The sequence below is a fragment of the Panthera onca genome, chromosome B3, assembly GCF_046562875.1.
Source record: "Panthera onca isolate mPanOnc1 chromosome B3, mPanOnc1 haplotype 2, whole genome shotgun sequence".
In the NCBI taxonomy this organism is placed as follows: domain Eukaryota; kingdom Metazoa; phylum Chordata; class Mammalia; order Carnivora; family Felidae; genus Panthera; species Panthera onca.
The window spans coordinates 101,364,470-101,381,527 of NC_138344.1; the positions used below are offsets into that span (position 1 = coordinate 101,364,470).

The 17,058-nt window shown below is 46.0% G+C and overlaps 1 protein-coding gene and 1 long non-coding RNA gene across 4 annotated transcripts in view; one reads left to right on the top strand and one right to left on the bottom strand.

Moving 5' to 3' along the window:
- Positions 1-737: 737 nt before the first annotated feature.
- Positions 738-5,528, bottom strand: LOC144616653 (uncharacterized). Its single transcript, XR_013556113.2, has 3 exons — positions 4,730-5,528; positions 3,031-3,063; positions 738-1,812 (listed from the first exon to the last, which is right to left on the bottom strand). It is a non-coding gene; the product is annotated as an uncharacterized LOC144616653 (long non-coding RNA).
- A 188-nt stretch (positions 5,529-5,716) lies between these two features.
- Positions 5,717-17,058, top strand: part of SAMD4A (sterile alpha motif domain containing 4A) — a 210,715-nt gene continuing 199,373 nt past the window's right edge. The window contains exons 1-2 of one of the 3 annotated variants that reach the window (XM_060617285.3): positions 5,717-5,866; positions 7,111-7,730. In XM_060617285.3, the coding sequence (XP_060473268.2) occupies positions 7,535-7,730 (196 nt within the window). In that variant the 5' untranslated portion in view covers positions 5,717-5,866; positions 7,111-7,534. Of the gene's footprint in view, positions 5,867-6,764; positions 6,972-7,110; positions 7,731-17,058 lie in introns of those variants that run through there. The other 2 variants (XM_060617280.3, XM_060617283.3) reach the window with 2 other exon arrangements.

A 17,058-nucleotide genomic window follows, 5' to 3' on the forward strand; every position in this document is an offset into this window, starting at 1 on the left:
AATGGTGTTCACAAACCCCATCTCTGTGTTTTAAAACCTTAATACTTAACTCTATTTTTCAATTTTTTAATTAAGAAAAATTTCAAACACACAGAAAATGAGGAAAGATAGTTCAGTGTACACCCATTATACTCACCACCTGGTTCAATGCTTGCCACATACATTTTAACCATGTACCTTTTTGCTAAACAATTTCAAACTAAGCTGCAGACATCTTGACCCCTCACCCAAACACCTCAGCATGAATATCCTTTAAAAACAAACAAACAAAAACTACTCTCTTTCATGACCACAATACCATGGTCACATCTAACAAAACTAATAACTAATAATAATCGCCTAATACCAATATCAGTATCCCCAATTGTCCCCCAATGTCTTTAATAGCTAATTTTTCAAGCCTGGAGGCAATCAAGGATAACACATTGCATATGGTTGTTATATGCCTTCTGTCTCTTTTAATCTAGGACAGCCCTTCCACCATATTTTCCAGACCAGCTGTCTTTGAGAATATCCCTCTTTCTGGATTTGTCTGATTGTTCCCTCATGGGGTTGTACCAAACATACAAATAAACATTCTCATACAAATATATGTGTATTTGTATTTATAGCATATTTACAGAGAGACACAGAAGTTTGTTTGCTCTCTGCCATCCCACATAACCTCTTTCTCCTCTCAAACAATCATATTTAATAATATTATCAAACACTTACTATATGCCTGCACTGTTTTAAGAAATTTAAATGTATTGACTTATTTACTCATAACAATAATTAGGTAGATTTGTTACCAATGAAATTAAGGCACAGAGTGGGAAGTGACTAGTAAAAGGTCAAATGGCTAGTCAGTTGGTAGGGTTGTGTTCCAAGACTCAGGACTCTTGCTTTAGAACTGGGTCTCTTAACCACAAAAACAGAATCATAGCATAAACATTATTCTATGACTTAAAAAATGCTTATTTCTAGGCCAAAACATAGAAATTTGACTCATCATTTTTATCCCCAACAATTATACACATGAGTATGCAAAAAAATTGGAAGAATTGAATGATTAATACCTATACACTCTAGATTCTATAATTAACATTTTTTCATGCTTATCACATATTACTTTACCTATAATCCCTTTATCCATCAATCTATCATATTTCTGATGCATTTTTTCCAACTATAACTCATTTTTAAAAGCAGTTGTATAAGACTTATAGTATGGAGGTTTGATAATTTATTCACACACTAGTCTGCAGTCTAGTGTTTTGCTATACAAATAATGCTGAAATTAACATTCTTGTATTAACATTCTTGTATATTTTTGTATACCTTACAGTAATAATGCTATAGTTGCAGTAGGATAGATTCCTAAAATTTTGCCCATCTCTTGACACTATCCAATGAGCACCAACACATAAGGCACCAGATGCCTACTGTGTTTCTGAAATTTCTGGCAGAATTTCTGCCTCCTCTGGTATTGTTCAACACTGTGTGCAATCTTCCCCTAGACCCACTGTGTATTGTACCTTTCAGTGAAACATGTGTGTGTGTGCGCGCGCGTGCACCCCCATACTTTATGTTCTCCACTAGAGATTAAAGAGACCATGCCCTCTCTTCGACTTTTGTATCCTCTATTTGCCCTGCACAGTGATTTATATTAGATAAATACTTCTTGTTGAATGAATTAGTGAATGAAATTCTGGAGAAAAGTCCAGAGCAGCAGATAGTGGCCAAATGCTGGAGTCTTTGTATTTCAGGCCAAAGAGCTTGGAATGTATTCAATGTTGATTCAGAAACCACAGGAAGTGTCTGAACCAGGGGCTGGAAAGACAAGAATGTTGAGGCCATGAGGCACGGTAATGAGGCTAGGACAAGAACCTGGAGGAAGCAAACAGACTCCTAAACAATTATTAGGAGTTGAAGAACTAAGTTTTACAGTGTAGTTTTTTCAGAATACTTTCTACATTTAATTTTAGTCAGTCGTTTTGAGCTTATGCAGTGTTTTGTTTTAACTTTTGTATGTATGGTAGAAAAATTAGACAATATAGAGAAACAAGATAATAATCCTCAGTAATTCCATCATCCAGGGAAATCACCAGTAGTTACCATCATGGTGGAAATCTTTTCAACACCTTTTTCTATGCATACATGCAATAAAATCTATATTTTAATATATAATGGATATATGAAGTTTTATTTCTTTCATCATTTTTATTATTTATTTTATAATTATTTATCACTATTTATTTTATTATTAAATTTTATTTATAAATATATTTACATATTAAATACAAATTATACATATAACTTATATGTAAGATTATATATATATATTAGATAGAAAACGCCATCTGTAATGTTAGATAGAAAGCACCATGTTTGATAGAAAATGTTAGATAGAAAACACCATGTATCTCAAACATTGTATCTTAAACATCTATCTTAAACCTGATACAGAATAAATGCTCAATATAGATTTATTAAATGATTGAATTAATGAAAAATATTCATTGTCATTCACCCTTCGGTGGAGATTTTAATACTTCGTCAAAAAAATTTTTTTTTAATGTTTATTTTTGAGACAGAGACAGTGTGAGCGGGGAAGGATAGATAGAGAGGGAGACACAGAATCCGAAGCAGGCTCCAGGTTCTGAGCTGTCAGCACAGAGTCCATCCTGGGGCCTGAACTCATGAACCACAAGATCATGACTTGAGCCAAAGTCTGATGCTCAACCGAGTCACCCAGGCACCCCCAGATTTTAATACTTCTAACACTTTTGCTAATTAATAAAGCAAATAATTAAAGATAACTTGTTCTAATGTCTCTATAACTAATACACTTTTTGTTTTATGTTATTACTCCTAGAACTATGAATTTAAAATCCATAGACATGAGCTCCTGGAGATAGCTTATTGATATAAACAATACCTAAACATGTTCTTAAGCAGTGACTTATAAACATAGCACCGATTTAGCTGGACTTAGTCATCTTTGAAACATTTGAACATTTGAGTTATTTGATAAAAAGTATTACTCACCGAGCAAACACTAATTTCTTTCCTTTGCAGAGTCTAGGGAGGAGACAAACAAAAGAATGTTAAAAGAATGTGAATTCATTTGATATTCTGATCTATCTTTTGTTTGGTACACCATGATGGACTCAGTACCTGTGCTCTGTGTACTCACTGCCTAACCCACTGCCTGGCATAAAGTAGGTGAACAATAGGTATTTTTCAAATGACTAAATAAAAAATAGCGAACACAGACATAACAATAATGTCCTCTATCTCATATTTTCATTGCTTTTCCAAGGGGTGGGAACCTTTAGTACTTGTTAGCTACTTCTTAATTATCCATAAAAATTGGGTACAGGTTCATATAGGAAAATTCCACATTTAATACACAAACATATATTTAGCTCATAGTATTCCTTTCCTTCCTTCAGAGTCTTGACTTCACTCTGAGGAATAATGAAGCAGCCTCACTGGGTTTTATCTATATTCTCTGTCTTATCAGAGAAAAGGCCCAGAGGCATGGGAAATCACGAGTATTGTCATCCCACAAAAACAAGGGGGACTGGTAACTCATTCCTGCTCATCTTTGTATTTCTCAAAAGTAGCTCAAAAATTAACTAAATCAAGATCTTTTCCTCGGTTAAAGGCTGCTGTAAGAACTACATTTTTCCAGTAGGTGGTAGTATTTTCTTTCTTCAGCATTAGAATTTTTGAAGATTGCCTCAAGGTTTGTTGGCTTTGTTTTTTTTTTTTAGTTTTACTATTCCTTTAGTAATCTGCAGGTGACAATAAATAAGTTAATGAAACTGATGTTTCTTCCACTTAAAAAAAAAATATATATATATATCATTCTTGAGGGCTTTCAAAGGCTCCAGATGGAGAACTTCTGCTTTGCCATTGATAGCCAAGTATATACCAGGGTAGACTGTGCTGGAACTCTCCTTCCCACTTCCCGATAGAAGTTATTACTAAGGACTAGCTAATTGACAGTAATGTCTTGGAGAAAATGATATGACAAGATTTTCTGCCTCTATAATAATAACGCCAAACAAAAATAAAACATTGACCCTAGGATTTTCGATTTTACGGAAGATAGTCATTAAATTATGCAGATACCTTTCCTGGCTGATTAATAATGATCTTAAACAATTATTCACATATCCTATTTTAACGAAAACACCTAAACTTCTGCAGCCCCACAAGACCTTTCAATACCCCCAACAGAGGGTTAGGTACTGTCACGTGTCTGACACGGAGTACACGTGCAGAAACTAGGTTTGAGGAAGGAAGGGAAGATTGAAATTCCAGGGGCATATCATATGCTGTAGTTGAAAAACGGAAGTGTGAATTAGTGGAATAATATCTCAAATACTTTATCTTCAAAAATACTGTGTTCACGAGAGTAGGGAAGGCTGGGTCTGAAGCACGTATTTCACTGGTTTCTCAGAAGTACTCTTATAAACAAAGCTTCAAGTTGCTGGAGAAAGTGTTCAAGGGCTCAGTGTTTCACTGAAAACACGGAGATAGCCCGGATTTGGCCATCAAGTCCAGCCGTGAATATTCACCTGATAATAGAAGGTACAGCGATTTTCAGGTTTTAGGGGATTTTTAACCAACCCTCTACTTTGGAGACCATACCCGGCGGCGCTTTTCCAGCCCACCTTAGGCTGCTCCACTGGCCGCCGCACCCCGCTATTCTCTTCCGCGCCGGTGGAACACTGACCCAGACACGGCCTCGGCCTCGCGCACTGCCCAGGTCCAGGTCAACCGCCCAGCCTGGAGACTCCGACGCGCTGACAGGTGGCCTCGCTCGCCTTCCTGCCGCCCAGGGCGGCGCTCGTCTCCCACTCCAAACGACAGTACTCAGGCAGAGCTCCCAGGCTGGTCCCAGAGGTCGGGTGGCTTCCCGAGGGGAGAGAGAGGTCCAAGAGGGGGGCCGGGTGGCCCGCGAGGCCGCCGACGAGAGCAAAGGGCAGCCAAGGCCAGAGCCAGGTGAGGGGTGATTAGGCCAGGCACTTCTCGCGCCCCTTGGCCAAGGGCCACAAGGAAGGAGGCCGGCACCCAGGCACGCCCAGCTCAGTGCACCGCCCCTTGGCCTCGGAGACCCCCGGAACCCGTCCACGCCCCCCGCGGCAGGGACCCCACGTCTCCACCGTCCGCCGGGCAAACAGATCTGCCACCCCCGGGCCCCAGGAGGACTCAGGGGTCACTCGAGTCGGCGAACCACATTCCCAAGGACGAGCAGCCGGTGGCAGCACCGCCCCCTCTCAAGCGCCCTCCGAGTCGTCTACTGCCTGCGCTCGGGCGACTCGAGGGCCCCGACCCCTCCAGAACTCTCAGACGGCCGGGGAGGAATTCACTCGGACCCCTCCCCTTTCCCAAACTTCTTCCCTCCGCCGGGCGGTTCTTCCAACCGGACCCCTCCGCGCCATCCGGCTCCTCCCTCTCCGCTCCCCTCCCCTTTTCTGGTCCCCACGTAGGAATCCGCCCCCCCACCCCCGTCGCCCGCGGGGTCCGGGGATCCTCCCCCCGACTCCCCCCGCGTGCCGCCGCCGCCGCCCGGGTTCCTCTCCCCCCTCTCGGGCGCTCCCTGCCAAGCCCATGATGTAATGGTGTATGTTAATCAGTAGCATGTGGGGAGCTCCGGCTCGGCGGCTCAGTCCTCCGCGAGCCGACACTGGAGGCGGCAGCAGCGGCGGCGGCGGCGGCCCGGACCCGCAGCACCGCACTCTCTGAGCGCCGCCCGCCCCGACGGCATGGCCCGCAGCCCGCGCTCCGGGCGCCCAGACCCTCGCTGAGAGCCGCCTCGGTCCCCGACCCGCACACGGGGCCCCGAGCCGCCGGGATGAGCCGCGCCGAGGTGAGCGCCCCCACCCTTCCGACCGCGGCAGGGGACCCGCCGGTCACTGGGTTCTCCTCCCAAGAGACTTCCCCCTCTACTCGAGAAGTTCTGGGAGGCGGGAAGCGGGGTGCCGGCAGCGAGCGGCCCCTCGAGGGTTGGCCGCTGGGCTCTTCTCTCCGCCGCCAGCCGCCACCGGACAGGGATAGGACTGGGGGAGCCCCCGAAGCTGAACTTTCTTCTTTGCAGTCGTTGGGGGGCGTGTGCGGGCGGCGCTGAGCCGCAGTCTCGGCGGAGCCGCCCTGCCCGCCGGGGGAAGCAGTGTTTCGGACTCCGGCTGTCTCCGCGCTCGGCGCGCGCCTGGAGCCGTTCCGCCTTCGGCCTGGGAAGCGCGGGCGAGGCGCTGGGCCGGCCGGACCCGCCCGTAGGCGGTGGCAGCCGGGGCAGAATGCCTAAAGCACACACACGCGTACACACAAACGCACACGCACGCACACATCTGATCGTTCAGGGCAAAGCAGGCCCTCGGAGACCTCCCGGGTGGGCTGGAGAGGCGCGGCGCGGGGGAGCCGGGGCTCGGGCTGCGCCTCCGCCCGCTGGGCACGGAGCTTTGGGTGGGGAGTTTATTTTTGTCTCGAGCTGCTGCCGCGGCTGCTCACGGCCTAAATCCAGAGGGGCGCCTGGCGGCGGAGATGCTGGCTGTTGCTGTAGATGGAGCTGCAGCCGCTGGGCTGCTTCTCCGGGAGGTGGAGGAGGAGGAGTGGGAGGAGGGGGAGGTAGAGAAGGAGGAGGTGGAGGAGGAGGAGTGGGAGGAGGAGGAGGAGTGGGAGGAGGAGGAGGAGGAAGGAACTCGGGCTGCCGCTGCCTCCGCCTCTGTTTTGCATTAGCCCCCACCCCCACCCCCGCGCCCCTTCGCAGCCGCATTGCAAGTTTTCCGCGCGAGGAAGATCTGTTGCTGGTGCTGGCGTTTGCAGGCTCAGCCCTCGAGGCCACCCCGGGTGGCGTGTGTAGGGAGCACCAGCCGTTCGCAGAGGCAGCAACAGGAAGCCGTGGGGTCTACTCCCGCACCTGGGAAGGAGGCTTCTGGCCATTCCCGGAACGGGAATACCTCATCTCCCGCATCCGGGTGCGGAGGGGGCGGCCGGAATTTGCGGGGACCAAACCCCCAGCGGGGCGCCCCCCCCCCCGCCCCCTCTGATGCGCTCGTTTCCCGGGCGCGCTCCCTCGCTGGCCGAGGTCTCACTGCAGCCTTTCTCTCCTTCCAGTGGTGATCGCCGCTCGGGAATGCGGGTGTGAAGGGTCCGAGCTGCCGCCCAGCGGGGAAGAGACCCCGGGACGCCGGAAATCACCATCCCGGAGCTGCGAAAGGGGGGGAAAAGAGCATTCTTTCAGTTTGTGTGCCTTGTGGGGAATTTTTTTTTAATCGTTATTTTTTTAAAAAGAAACATTTCCGTGCTACTGTCTGTCATCATCTCTGGGGAAATCAGCCAGAACCACCGGAACATAACTGAAACCAGACTAGAGAGGCAGGAGCCGAGGCAGTACCTGCAGCGTCCGGGCACCGGAGCCACCTTGGAACGGGAACGCGTCTCCGGCGGCCGCGGGGCTGCGGCTCCGCCAAACTTTGGGGCGGGCGGGGCGGGCTGGGGCGCCGAGGGGGCTTCGTAGACCGAGGGCCGCCCCCTAACCATGATGTTTCGCGACCAGGTCGGGGTGCTGGCGGGCTGGTTTAAGGGCTGGAACGAGTGCGAGCAGACTGTTGCGCTGCTGTCTCTGCTTAAGCGCGTGAGCCAGACCCAGGCCCGTTTCCTCCAGCTCTGCCTGGAGCACTCGCTGGCCGACTGCGCCGAGCTGCACGTCCTCGAAGGCGAGGCCAACAGCCCCGGTAAGTGCGCGGCCGCCGCTGTCCCCCCTGTTCCCCCCTTTCTCCTTCCCCCATCCCCTCCTGCTTCCCAGCCTCGGGCCTGGGCCCCGCCCCCGGCCGCCTCCCAGCGGGTACACCGAGGGCGCGGGCCGGGGCCCTTGGCAGGTCACCCCTCCCTGCCCCCCCCCCTCCCCCCCCAGTCCCTGCGCCCACTTACCTCCGCTGGCCGCTTTGGTTTTTTGCCCACTGTCAACTCCTTCAGCCCATTCCGTGTGGTAGCCACGGTAGCATGAATGATTGATTTTTCTCTCATGCAGTTTCCTGGGAAATAAGTAAGTCAGGTCACGTAGAGTCTGGATTTTCTGGGCTTTTTTTTTTTTTTTTTCTTCTTCTTCTTCTTTTGGGCAACGTGGCTCTCTGGATTTCAGCAACACATGAAGAAACCCGGGCTGCCCTTCAGAGAGCCAAGCTTTGATGAGGCTGTATGAGGGATACATGAAAATTCAATTTTATTATTCATTTTTCCCTATGGATATTCCAGTTTCAGAGCTCTGTCTTCAGACTAATATGCAGGTGATGCTACATTCGCAGTTTGTATACTATGAGGTTATACTTCTTTATCACGACCTCGTCGTGTCGATGTGGATCTTGTAGAAACGGTCTTGGTAGAGAGCAGGCATGAATCAGGGTCCTTCATATTTTTGTTGGAAAACTTTACTGAATATAACAGAATCGTTTCATATTTACAGACCTTTCCACTAGTATAGAAAATGAATGTACTGGAAAGGTTCAGCAGTTTTCTATTTGCTAGCATGGGTGGTGACAGACTGAAATTATATCCTGGGGTGGGGAGGTGGGGTGAGGATGGGGGGTAGGGGCAAGGTCCGTTGTAATTTTGGATAGGGGAAATTCTTTAGTTCCTGCTGCCGCAGGAGGGTGAACAGAGCCCCCAGTGTTTACACAGAGAAAAGAATGCAGGGTCCTCTTCCAGCTGTTCCGTGTTAAAGCCTCCAGCCTGCGAGACTCAGCAGAGGTCTGGGCTGCCATTTGATGACAAGGTCCAGTTGAGGGCAGCAGGGCCTGGGAGACACTAAAGTGAGTGTGTGGTTAGGGCAGCAAGAGGAGAGCTGGCCGCCTCCTTACTCCTCCTCCCTGGTGTGGTGCTCATGAGGCTGAAAACCCTTGGATGGGTTGTTTCCATATATAGAATCAGAGGCTGGAAGTGAGCCGGGAAATCCTCACAGCCCTTTTCCTGACCAGACAGGGCTGCACCCAGAGGTCCTTGTGCCTCCAGGTGTGGAAGGCTGCAATGAGACAGATCACACAGGCCCCAGTGGGATTCAGCAAGAGCCCAAACAGCACCCCCTGTTACAAGGGTGGCAGGGGCAGGGCCCCTTCTGTTCAGTTACACATTTATAAATAGCTGAAGGGCCAGGCTCCTTCCTAAGGGTGTGGGAGCATAACTAGGAAGACTGATGATCTGCTCTCTTGACTTCTGTCCTTGATGTGACAGGGTAGTCTGGTTCACCTGCTTGATATTGTTTTCTCGGGTTTGACAAACAAGGTTATGTAAACTTTCGTGTGTTATAGACTGCAGGGGATTTAAGAACAGTAATTTGTGTGGAATGTTTGACTTCAGTGCTTGAAGGGACTGTTTAAAATAATGAATCTTCAGGTGACTCAAATGTTAGAGCAACATTCTTGCCCTTTGGGTTAAAGGAAACTTTTTCCCACATAGTAGCATTTCAGTAAGTGAAGCCATTAAATGTGTGGTGTAGAAGGAAATCACTTACTTTAAAAGTCTCGTCATTTAATAGACCAAAAAAAAAAAAAAAAAAATTGAACTTCTGTGTTTTTAAGTCATTTGGCAATCTTTTTCCTCAAAAATTTTATTTTGCTATACTTTTTGCTTTGTGGAAACCTACCTGTTCCTGCTGCTAAGTGCCATAGGTATACAAAATTTAGAGCCATTATGTAAGATAGGGACCATTTTCCAGTTTCTGAATTAATGTTACAACCCAGAAATTTTGCTTTCTTTGAAACCCTTGCACTTGTCCTGTGGCCAGGACAGAAATTCATTAGTGAGGTCGTGTGATGCTTCAATTTACTTCTGCAGTATGGGGATCATACAGAGAATCAAGATTGGTCATAGCATATATCCAAGCCTGGAATATGGCTCTCTCACATATCTGGAACCTAGCCAAGAACCAGTGGGGCAAAAATGTCCACTCAGCAACCAGAATAGAGGGCATCAAGTATGGGAGAATACTTCAGACCCTTTCTCAGAACATACTTATTCTTATTTTAGATAACAACCCTAACAATTTTTTTAATGTGAGAAAGAATCCGTGGTGTATTAGGGGTAGCACATTTAGAATGAGGTGACCCTTGACAGCTTGACAACCCGGAAAGAGACAGAAATATTATAACTTTAGACACAAGAATTGGAAGTAGAAGCCCTGAAGGTTTGGGAATGTTAGCGTAGGAACCCTCAATTGATTCTGCAGGCATTGTTCTGTAATAAGTAAATAATTACTATTTACCATGAATGAGAGTGAACTACCAAAAAGGATACATTTTTGAATACACTCTTTGAGAAGAGAGGAAAATATGCCATAAACTTTGAAAATAGTGACAGTCAAGATAATTAACCTCCAAGGCTGTTTTGGTTTGTAAAGCTCCTACCCATTCAGAAAACTAGGCTGTGTGGAATGACTCATTCATTGGCTGGCTGAGGTTTCCTATACCAAAATCATCATGTATCACTTACTTTTCTTTGTAATCATCAATTAAAAAGCACATATTTTTTCTGGTGTTGAGAGCTTAAACCTTGGTGAATGGGAACCAAATTCATATCTGGGGCGTGATCTCAGTGTAATAAAAAATGTAATTAGTCATAGTATGAACTTGGCTCTATTTTCTCCAGGACTGACTTTAAATAGAGATAATTTTTCACATTAAATGTGGTTTGTTTGAGATCCGTGGGATGTATTTTGATACTTTTTCTTCTCTTAAATTTAGCATTTATTGAGAATTTAGTGGTTCACGGTTTATCCTTTGCCTCAGGTTCATGGTCATCTGAAAGCCAAAACAAACAAACAAACAAAAAATGGTTGAGTCATTCCCTGAGACTGTGTGTGTGTGTGTGTGTGTGTGTGTGTGTGTGTGTTTCAAGCTAGATTTAGTCAGTGGGATCTGCTCGTGGTCAGCTTCCCAGGTAGAGACTGGTTTCCAGAACCCTCAAGTCGTAGATTATTGCCCTCCAGTCCAAATTAACCTTGAAGACCTCTGGCCAGTCCCAGTTTGTAGATGACTGTTTCTGGGGCTAACAGGTCCTTTGATACATAAAAATGGCAAAATGGAACCTACTCCCTTTATGTGCAGTTTCCTAAAGAAAAATAGGTTGTGTGACATTATTTATTCATGACTTTTGTCGTTTGGACTTGAAATATGTTTTGCAGTGGAAAACAGTGTAATAAATGGAGGTGTGCAAGTGAATCCATAAAGACTTACTAACTCACAAAACAGTGCATACTTTGTGGGGCAGTTGCATATGTTTGTAGTAAGTAAATGATAAAAAGATTGTTGCTTTCCGTATAATTAAATACAACAGAAAAGATGATCTGAAATGGTGGTGCTTGAGACAAAACTAACTGTGGAGATTGGAAAAGGACTTGTGGGCATGTTTTCTCTCATTAGAGGGTGAAGGTGTTGATTCTGCGATTTTTATAGTGTTTGGTTTCTATAGAGTAGGTGTATCATACCCTGAGTTGCTCCTTTAGATCGTAAATGGAGTAAAAGGAAAACAGAAGAATTGAGATTTTTCCTGATGTTGTTGCAGAAGATCTTGTTTGTAGTTCTGCCTTTCACTTATTCATTCAACATTCATTTTCTGACTGCCTGCTACTTTCCTGCCCCTGTGTTATGCAGTGGGAATACAAAGGTAACATACTATATTCCAGTGCCTGGTCCATAGATACCTGGTGTTGAGTAAATGACTAATACAGTATCATAGATGCTGAAGCAGTGATATGGGAATAAAAGGAGTGGAGGGAGGGCTTCTGGGAACATTGTAAACCTAGCAGTTAATTGCCTGGGGAGTCAGAGAAGACTTCACTGAAGAGGAGATATGTTTGAGTTGAGTTTTGAAGGGTGATTAGGAGTTGGTTCAGTATGTACAAAGGATTGTAGAGAATACGCATGAAGGCATTTTTCAGGCAGAAGGGATAGCTTTGATAAAAATGTTGCCTTATGAAAGGGCCTGTGCAGAAAATAGTGAGTTGAGTGGCTAGAAGAGTGTAGAATCCTGACTTCTAAGTAAGGCAGAAATTAAAACAGGAGCTGTGGGTGTGTAGGATTTTGCCAGCTAAGGTGTTTGGACCTAATCGTGCAGAGATGATTGAAAACCCAAGAAGGCTTTTAGGAAACGAGCTAAAAGATAGAAGGGCTGTGTGTGTGTATTTGTACACTTTTGGGAAAGTGCTTTCTAGTATATGCATGATCCTCTAAAAGGCAAAAATGGGAGAAGTGAGGTAAAGTTTGGTTTGGTTTCCATTTTGGTCACCTGGTGACATCATTATCTCAGGGCGGCTTCGTTGACCTCAGCATTGATCTGTCGGGTAGAAGAAACGACTAATATGGAGAAGAAAGGAAGGTTTGTCCAGGTGGCCATTTATTTATATGCATGGGAGGGCATATGTTGTAAAGGATTCTTGCAGTATGGATTTTGAAATCAGTCACAGTGCGCTGGTCAATTGATTCCTGGGCCTCAGTTTTCTCACCTGTAAAATGGAGCTAATAAAGCCTTGTTATTGTCCAGAAGTTACTTGTTAATAATCCAGTGAGGACCTATTATATCCGCCATGTTTAAATTTGCCTCTGTTTAATGTGGAGTTGCCTCTAAATGAATGTGGAATTTATATAAATAATGTTTTTGTAAATGACAGGAACTCTTTTTATTTAAAGGATTATCAAGAAGAGATTGGAGGGGCACCTGGGAGGGTCAGTCGGTTGAGCGGCCAACTCTTGATTTCGGCTCAGATCACGGTCCCAGGGTTGTGGGATTGAGCCCCGCGTCAGGCTCCACGCTGAGCGTGAAGCCTCCTTAAGATTTTCTCTCTCTCTCTGTCTGTCTCTCTCTCCCTCTGCCACTCTCTCTCTCTCTCTCTGCCCCCCTCCCCTGCTTGCACTCTCTCTCCTTCTCTCTAAAATTAAAAGAAGTTGGGGCGCCTGGGTGGCGCAGTCGGTTAAGCGTCCGACTTCAGCCAGGTCACGATCTCGCGGTCTGTGAGTTCGAGCCCCGCGTCAGGCTCTGGGCTGATGGCTCGGAGCCTGGAGTCTGTTTCCGATTCTGTGTCTTCCTCTCTCTCTGCCCCTCCCCCGTTCATGCTCTGTCTCTCTCTGTCCCAAAATAAATAAATAAATAAATAAATAAAAAACGTTGAATAAAATTAAAAGAAGAAAGAAGAGGTTGGAGATGATTGGCCCCCTGAAAAGATAGGAGTCTACATCACTCTGTCTTCTGCATGTCAGCTTAATTTTATTCTCTATCATGTTGGGTCCTAAAAAAATTCAACCCTGGCCCAGTTTTCCTACATAACTTGTCAACACTTTTTCCCTTCAGTTGGTGAATGTGAAAAAGCAGAAGTCATTTTGTTCAGAGAAATGTATAAGGACTTTATATCTGAAGCACTTTTCACTTAGGGTGTTGTAATTTTCTGTAATTTTCTGGACAAACCGACGGCAGGTCACATACATTTATACGCCCTGTTGTGAATAACTTGGATTTGCTTGTTTAGCTTGGGTGCTGTAGGGCTTCAGAGACTGAGTATGTGTTATAAACAGGTCCCCTCAAAGCAAGTAAGAGGCAGACAAACTTAACAGCAGTCCAGTTGGTTTGTTTATGTTGAAGTAAACAAAGCTGGGTGAAATGAGGGTCAGAAGGGCTTGAGAAGTAGCCAGAGACTTCCCAGTGTGCCCTGCACAGGTGCGATTCTAAAGAGAACTGACAATGCCAGAGAAGACGAAATTCCTCTCTTCCTTGACCTGAGGAGAAATTTGGAGGTTTTCGTCTACGAGCGAAGGGCCTTGTATAACTCATCTGCTAGGAAAGGTGTGGTGCTTTTTTTTTCTTTTTGAAATAGAATTATTGCTTTGAGTTTTTGGCCAGTTCCTTCCTTTCCGGCCCTCCTAATCATTCCTTCCAAGGCCTTACTGACTTCCACTGGGTCACGTAGATTACGGTGCAGAATCCGATGTCTCCTCTGAGCTATTTTTTGCTTCTGTGGGAGCCGCCTGAGGCAGGACTCTCCCAAAGAGAGCACATCTTTCAGAATGGGAGCCTTCCCCCTGGGTTTAGCTAGTCAAGGCTAGGGAAGCTACTACTCCAAAAGCCATTGTGGAGTTTGGGATGAACTGGCCTGCTTTTGTGCAGGAGCAGGTCACTCCGTGGGACTCATAGGCTAGTTGTAGGGTTTTGTTCCCACTCCTCATATCAACATGTTAATACAGTTTTCCTTGTCTTGGTTTACTAGGAAAAAAAAATCAAATGATTCAGTGGTTTCTTTTACACAATAAACAATACCATTAAATGGCATCTGGGAAGGAGTATTAGGTAAGGAACTGTGGGACCAAGGTCCTCAACACATGTTAATTCACCAGATACCCCAGCAGATTGCTGGGTGCATGTCAAAACGTGAGGTAGGTATAATGATTCTTCTCAAGGAGCTTACGCTTGAGTTGTGGAGGTAAAACAAATACAATGGTTAGACCAGAAAGAGTTACTACATGCTGTGGCTCCCATGAGAGAACAAGCCTGGAGTTGAACGAAAGGGAGGGAACAGGATAGGTCGGGTAGTCCAAAAATTATGAGTGGAAGAAGTTAACTTGACTGTGTCATTTGAAACAAGTGCTTTAAGGCTCACCCAATTCTTGCCTTTTTAGTATCTCCGATGTGAGTTTTATTAAGGAAACCACACACGTAGGGGGATTCCATGCATGAGCCATGGAAGGGGCAGGCATCCTGGGCCTTTGAAGGGTGAGTATGAGTGTGTTAGAGATAGTGGAACACGATGCCTTTTGTTCATCAGGCGTGATTTCTTGAACAGAAGGAGTAATCCAAACACTTACGTGATTTCTAACATTTAAATGTAGGGACATGAAACATCTACTCACCTAATATTTGTATCCTTAAAATTATCCATAACATCATAATACTTAGTTTTCTTGGCTCCTCCCAGGAGGATACTCTTATATGTTACTTTGATCGGAACTAGTGTTCAGCAGAAGCATTTTGAACACATATAGGAAGAGACAAAAGTGACTTACACTAGTTCTCAAAATATTATGTGCTCACAGATCACTTGGGGATCTTGTTAAGCTGACAACTCTGAGGAGGTCGGTATTTCTTTTTTTTTTCAAAAAAATTTTTTAACGCTTATTCATTTTTGAGAGACAGAGAGAGACAGAGCATGAGTGGGGAAGGGGCAGAGAGAGGAGGAGACACAGAATCCAAAGCAGGCTCCAGGTTCTGAGCTGTCAGCACAGAGCTCGACACTGGGCTTGAACTCACGAACTGCGAGATCATGACCTGAGCCAAAGTCAGATGCTCAGCTGACTGAGCCACCCAGGTGCCCCAGGAGGTCGGTATTTCTAATAAGCCCCTGGGTTAAGCTGCTGCTGCCACAGAGCACTCTTTCAGTAGAAAGATCACAGACTTATTAGAGGTGGGAGGTAATGTTGAGGTCATTGATGCCTTGACTTTCAAGTTTTATGGATGTGTATCAGAAGATTTTTGTTCGCAAATGAAAACTTACACGAAAGCTTATGGGAAGTGGCTACGCTTACCGCTTCCCACTCCGAACCTAACTCCAAGGAGAGCAGTTTGAAAATCATCTATCTGTGTGTAAGCACTATGATTTCTTCCCCTGGCTCAGAGACATTCAAACTGTCTCTCCCAGACCCGAAATGAGGCTGGGTTTGAAGAAGGCAGAGTTGGTCCCTGTTTGTAGCATTTCCCCGAGCTTTTTAGAGGTGCCCCTGCTGGAATTTCTAGGCATTCTAATCATCAGTGTCCCATGGAAAATGAGGCTCCAGGAGACATTCATTTTTTGCTGATGCTATGGGCTGTAAAGTTGAGCTGGAAAGAGCAGAAATGTTAATTCCAGAAACCGGATGGGAGAGATTTCTTCCTACTTCCCCAGTGCACTCCCATACAGCACAACCATCGGAATTTCTGAGGCAGCTCGGTCTGATCTGTCTGTAGAATTCAAGTGCTTCTGTGCAGCTTAAATACATGTAGAACATCGTGTACATTTCTAGCTGTGTGAGGATGTGCACCAGATACGTGATTGAAATGTGTGACTGAAATGGTGATGCTGAACCACTTTTGAATTTCTGAAGAGCCACAAAGGAACAGGGGAATCATTGAAACCTCAGTAAATAACATTGTCTCGGTTTGTAAAAGAAAAAAGGAGGGAGGAAGTAGGTTCTGTGCAGGGACCTGTGAAGTTAACACTAATCTTGTGCCAGATACCAGAAGAGGATTTGAAACTTGATTTGCCAGCATTTGGATGAGGAGGTAGGAAGTGGTCTGGCTTTCCTAAGAATGGGAAGAATGGGTCCTGCAAAACTAAAGTAATTTCCTTTTTGGTGGGGGAATGGGAAAGGAAGAGAGATAGCATACAAGAGAACTCTGTATTCTGGGCAGATCACAAGAATTCTGGTAGCCATCCCATATCTGGATTTTAGCACAGCCTTTGACAAATCCCCTAGTTTCCTGCCGAATAAAATGGAGACATGGAAGCCTGGTCAGAGTGTAGTTATGTGGCCTTAGAGTGGCTCCCGTGACTTGACAGGCAGGCCTGGCTCTGGCCACTGTCAGCCTCAAGGGAGGACTTGGGTGTCGTGACTCGGACACCCAATACAGAATAACGTGTTCTGCATCGTTATTCATGTTGACATGTGACTCAGCCAGGGGTCCCCAAGAAAGCAGAGCCCTAGGCAAGGGCTGGTGTGCAGGTAGTTTATTTGGGGCACTCATCCCAGGGACAGGAAAGGGGACTGCGGAGAGAAATGGAAGAATGGAAAGGTAACACAAGATGCTGTTATCTAGCTAGGCACTGCCGTGGACAACTTGGGCTCAGTCCTGTGGGGACCCCCTGAGGAGCCATACTGACTACCTCAGAAAGGATAGACAAGGTGGCATTTATCCCTGGCCCCCCTTTCCCCTTGGTCAAGGGCTGCCCCAGGGTATTGAGTCCCTGCACTACCAGTGTGAGGGCTGAGCCTTTTTCAGCATCCCACACTGTGCTGTCAGAGAAGCCCCAAGGCAGAAAGCTAGGGAGGAGTG